General features: G+C 36.0%; 1 protein-coding gene across 1 annotated transcript; it reads left to right on the top strand.

Moving 5' to 3' along the window:
• Nucleotides 1-1,192: 1,192 nt before the first annotated feature.
• On the top strand, nt 1,193-4,311 carry cisd2 (CDGSH iron sulfur domain 2). Its single transcript, XM_080494172.1, has 3 exons — nt 1,193-1,382; nt 3,165-3,379; nt 3,482-4,311. The coding sequence occupies exons 1-3, from the start codon at nt 1,280-1,282 to the stop codon at nt 3,569-3,571; spliced, it is 408 nt and encodes a 135-aa protein (XP_080350298.1). The 5' UTR covers nt 1,193-1,279; the 3' UTR covers nt 3,572-4,311.
• Nucleotides 4,312-5,655: the final 1,344 nt, after the last annotated feature.

Below are 5,655 nucleotides of genomic sequence, written 5' to 3'. Positions count from 1 at the left end.
ACGTAGACGTCGGCTGACTGCACAGTTCCCCGATAAGTTGTGATTTTAAAAATAGACCTACCCTTGATAGTATTTCACTAATGATTTTTTAAATTCTCATTTTTTATTCAATTTTAAATGTGTGTGTTTTTCGAAATGCCGTTTAATATATAAATTTTTTTAAGATACCAACACATTTCTTTTCAGGCGAAGCATGGGGATGCTTTAAATCGTACGGATTTCTGGGTAGCGAAGTCCTTCTCGAGGACGTTAAAATGATGGCCACTAGAGGTCAGAAAAAACCCAATAATCACAGAAAATGCCCCCTGAATAACCTTCAGGACAGGACAGTTAAACATGAACGTTGAGTTAAATGTGTTGTTGACCTTTGGTAGACTACAACTTTTGTAAAGATTAAAGAAACATTTTGATCACTAACATAATCGGTTAGTCCCTTGCGTAAGCAGTGAAAGACATCAAACGCCACCTAATACTAATCACAAAACATCCATAAATCACTTAACATTTTTATCAAGATTTTTTTAATTGTTTTTGTATTTTTTATAGTAACCACAATAATAGAGTAGGAAAATATTTGTAGACATTTTATGTATTTCAAATATCAAAAAGGACAAAAATAAAAATAAAAAAGTATTACAAAGTATTGTACTTGTTTTGATCAAGGCAAGTCAAATCTATTTCTATTTCACCATTCAGACACAAGGCAACTAGAAAAGATTACAAAAGTACATCAAAACAATTAGGAAAAGCATAAAAGAGACAGTAACAAGTACAAGCTTTATTAAGATACGTGTATATAGTAAATACTAGCTATTGTTTAATGGAAGGCCTAAGCAAATAATAATGTTTTAAGACCTGATTTGAAATACGTGACTATGTCAGCATAATATTATTATTATTATTATTATTATTATTATTATTATTATTGATAATAATAATAATAATAATAATAATAATAATAATAATAATAATAATAAATAAGATTTTAAGGGGTACTCGTAACTTGGCACTATCCACCGCTTCCTCACGCGAAGTTTAAGTTGTCCAATCAGGACGCACCAGCTCCTCGGGCGCCAATTGGTCCGACGTCGCCGTCACATGTCGCCGTTACGTGTATTCACGACGCGTCTGCGCCTTTCTCCCCTTACGTCCGCGTTCCCTCGGTGTGAGTTTACGCACCGGCGACAGACTGCGCTCTGAAACAAACGCAATGACATATACGAAGCCCAGGAACTAGATCCAAATAAAACACAAAACCTGTTCCACTGAGCGGTTCGAGATGGTTTTAGAAACTATTTCCAGGATAATAAAAGTCCAGCTTCCAGCCTACCTGAAGAAGCTTCCGCTTCCGGAGACGATCGGCGGCTTTGCGAGTTTAACAGGTAAATAAAAGCGCTGCAGCTGTGCTGGCCGTCCCATGCACTCATCGAGGACACTTCAATGTAGCTTTACCTAAACAACCTGCGAATAAAACTTCTTGAAACTGAAGGGAAGTGTCTCAGAAAACTCTTGCAACACTTTTGAAACGCTGAATACTCGACACAAAGATTATTTTTAAAAGTAAAACTTATTTAGAGGCAACTCACCGATGACCTTAAAGCAGTTCTTATTTTAAAACGGGACTGTCCCCAACAAGTTTCCACGTGTTGTTACTTCAACTTTGAAGAGTCACAGCACAACAATACATTGAGATTCAGATCCCTTTGAGAGGGGATGTCAAGTCTCGTTCCACCTGTCGTGTAAAAACAAGATTGAAAATGAAACTATTTAGACACTATGTACAAGTTTAGCGGGTCGGTTTTAAACACCAGGGCAAAACCACTGACACACATGAACCGTATGAATGAACCGCGAACACAAATTCAGCTCAGTCCGTCCTGCCAGTGGTAAATGACAAATATTTATGTTTTCTGTCATTGTTTGCTAAAATTCATAAATGACAGAATTATTGAAAATGATCTCGACCTCTGTTTTTTTTGTCTACCCACGCATATTGTGATTTGGTGAGAATAAAGGTTGTCAAGCATTTGATTCCATATAATTTCTAGCCTGTCCTGTCCTCAGTGCTTGTGAATCATGCCAGTCTGCTTTTCAGGATTTTATCAGGAAACAAATCCATTGGAAATTTGCTTATGTTCTCACACAACATCTCCTTTTTAAACGTGTTTGCAACTTTTCAATGTGAGGTAAACTGTTCACTGAACTGACAGACACTACATACTGGTTCTCAAAGCTTCTGTTTGGACATGTGCACAGGAATATGGGGGGGGGGGGGGGGGGGGGGTGATAGTGGTTCAAGAAAAACAAATTGATCTCAAAGCAGATCACCTTGACAGATGGAGAAAAAAATTGTGACAATTTACATACAAGCCCATTTATTGATGACTTCCAGTATATTCAGTACAAAAAACAACTGAAGGACTTTTATGAATGTAGTGATAAAGTTTGTGTCAGACTTGTTCTCATATATTGAAGTAGAACACCACATGTTGTTAAAAAATCCCTTTGTAATGTTGTGTCAGCAGTTATGAAATGGAAATAAATTCAGTCTGTGCAGATTCGAAATAAATAGCTGAGCTCTTTATCCATCCATCTTATATTTTAATCCTGAAGGATTAATGTCCATTCCAGAATTAAAAGTTTCTTCAACTTCCATCTATCCATCTTCTTTACCATTTAGTCCATATAGGGTCGTGGTGGCGCTATAGAGATCAAAGAATCCCAGGGCTCTCTGTCCCCTGCAACTTCCACCAGCAACTCGGAGGACCCACCCATAGATACAACGTGCAATGTCCACTCAGAAAGACCCTAAAAACCTGAACTCAAACCTGGTCTGTCTCGTTGTGAGGCGAGCGCACAAACCACGACACCATTTTGCAGCTGCAACAGTATAACTGTTCACACTTACTGTTCTGCTTCCCCTTTAAGGTGCAACGTTTCACCTAATGTTTGTGGAAACGACATTGTGACTATTTGCCAATATTATTGTACAAACAGTTTTTTTTTTCTATTCTAAACGGTCAAAAACTACAAACGTGGTAGCTAAATGAGTTCTGTCCAACCTAACTTGAATTACTTGTAAAAAAGTAGACTCAACCGATATTTGACACTGAAATACAACTATTTAACGACAAATTTAATCTTTAGATTGAATTCCTTTGCAGTGTCTGAATGGCTGCGGTTGCTGCCTCTCCTGGGTATCCTGGCACTGCTGGGCTATTTGACCATCCGCCCTTTTCTGCCTAAGAAGAAGAAGCAGAGAGACTGCCTGATCAACCTGAAGATCCAGAAAGAGAATCCAAAAGTGCTCAATGAAATCGACATTGAGGACCTGAATAGCACGAACGTGTGTTACTGTCGCTGCTGGCGCTCCAAAACTGTAAGTTTTTGTTTTCGTCACTGACTGATGTAGTTTGTTTGTTTCTGTTGGGTGATTTGGCCTTTGTGCGATCTGTTAATATTGTGCCGTTTCCCATTTTAGTTTCCGGTTTGCGACCAGTCACACTTAAAGCACAACAAGCTGACTGGAGACAACGTGGGACCGCTCATACTGAAAAAGAAGATCCTATAATCCAGCACTGATGGCAGTTATCCTCTAACCTGATTGTAGTTTGTTTGCTTTGTCACTTCTTTGTGTTATATTTTCTTAAAGGACAATCAACAGTGTCATCCTGTTAAAGCTGTCATCTTTTCTTCTTTTTTTTTTTGTACAAATTGCAAGGTTTGACTGTTTTTTGTTTTTTTTAGAACATGCCATTTGTTCACTCCTGTGGTTTAAGAAAGCAGCTTTTTGATAGAACAGTAACATCAGTTTAAGTCTTTTTAGAATGAATTACATGCCACTGGGACCACCGAGAGGGCAAAACTTGAACGATAATTGAGGTAACTTAAGACTTTGAACCCATCAGGGGGAGAAGTTTTCTTCCCAGATGAATGACCTGAACTAAAATGCTTATGACAAGTAACTTATGGAATTCATCATTTTTACTGTAAGACTGTTTATTACACATCCAGCCTTTTTCTTTGTTAAAGCTTCCTTTCTTCTGCTTTGGATCATGTCTGTGCCAAATAACACTCATGATGTGAAATTATTCGCTTAAAATGTTTGACTTTACATGCTGTATTCAGTTGTGTTGCCTTCCAGCATATCAAACTGCAGTTAAATGGTTTTCAACTCGATGACGTCTTGAGATGTGAACATTTCTGCTGCATCTTTTTGCTGTGTTCCGTTTCAGCTTGTTTTGTAATGGCTGCATGTTATGTGACATGTTGTCTTTTTCCAGTTGCAGCATTTCATACAGAAACAGCTTTTATTTTCACATTTTTATCAATGATGTCCATGAATAACAGTAAAAACTCATAAATCATTCTACAACCATTGATTGGATTTATTCATCTTTAAAAAAGAAAAGGAAAAAACGGTCTGCTTATTCATGTCTACTCGAGGCTTCTTTCACCATTACAACGGGGGAATGCGTCATCCACTTTCAGTTGTTAAATTCAATGGCAGAGAATCAGAGTGCATTGGTTTTAAATGTCTGTTTTTCATTTCAAGTAAAACTTGAGCCACATTATCAAAATATTAAATGTAATCGACTGAAGCAGATAAATGGTTACAAATGACACATCAATAGTTTTTACTTGATGTCCACACAATTCAGTTCAAGCATGAAAGTTAATGTGCCTGAAGGGCGAAAAGTGAAGCACCAGATACTAAATATAAAAATTAAGTGAAAAGTTGAATGGAAAAGCAGTTATTAGAACATCACGCTTACGAACCATTACTCCTACTTTGACTTAAAAGAAACTTTAAGCATCAGGAACAGACTTGACATTTACTTAACCATCCATCCATCATCTAAACCAGGAACATCATGGCTGTGAGGTGAGAACACGCCATGCGGCATGTACCCTACAATCATTTCACATGTTGAGTCAAGAAAACAACAATATAGAGTTAATTTTAATTTATTGTTGAAATATCAGGTAAAAAAAAAAAAAACTACTACTCAAATCTGTAAATTCATACATTTTTATGCACAATCTTTCATATGAGATATAAATTGAAGCAAATGAAAACAAAAAAGTTAAAATGATTAAAAAAAAAAAACCTAGTACATAAATGTGAAACATCTACTTTCATTTAAAATAAAATTGGAAAAAAAAAAAAAAAGGTTTGGTTTACGTGGATGATTCATGATGGTTTTGTCTCATGACAGTGAATATAGAGCATTTGGTAGATGACCAGTGTGTGGTTTATCAGCTCTGTAAAAACCAACCTTTTGGATTATCATGAGTTTTTTTCCTGAGTGTTTGTAAACTATATAAATCTTTATCGCCAACACATGCAGCTAATCACACATTAAAATATAAAATAAAATAAAAATTTAAATATACACAACACAGCTTTATAAAATGTACCAACTAAAATATTTCTACTTTGGAGTCTAATCCAAACAAAAATAATAAAACAGTGGTCATATCAAAACATTCAGTTTTACAGCCACTCAAATGAAAATGCTTAAAAAAAATGCTTTTTTTAAGTCAAAATACAATAAATTAGGAAAATCGAATCATAAAAATGGAAAGACTGAATTCATGAGTCATGTCCTATGAACATAAGTAACAGTATGTATCGCCTCACGTGTATTTACC

This window comes from Blennius ocellaris, assembly GCF_963422515.1.
Source record: "Blennius ocellaris genome assembly, chromosome: 3".
In the NCBI taxonomy this organism is placed as follows: Eukaryota; Metazoa; Chordata; class Actinopteri; order Blenniiformes; family Blenniidae; genus Blennius; species Blennius ocellaris.
The sequence above is the reverse complement of the archived record's forward strand: the minus strand, read 5'-3'. Positions and strand labels throughout refer to the sequence as shown.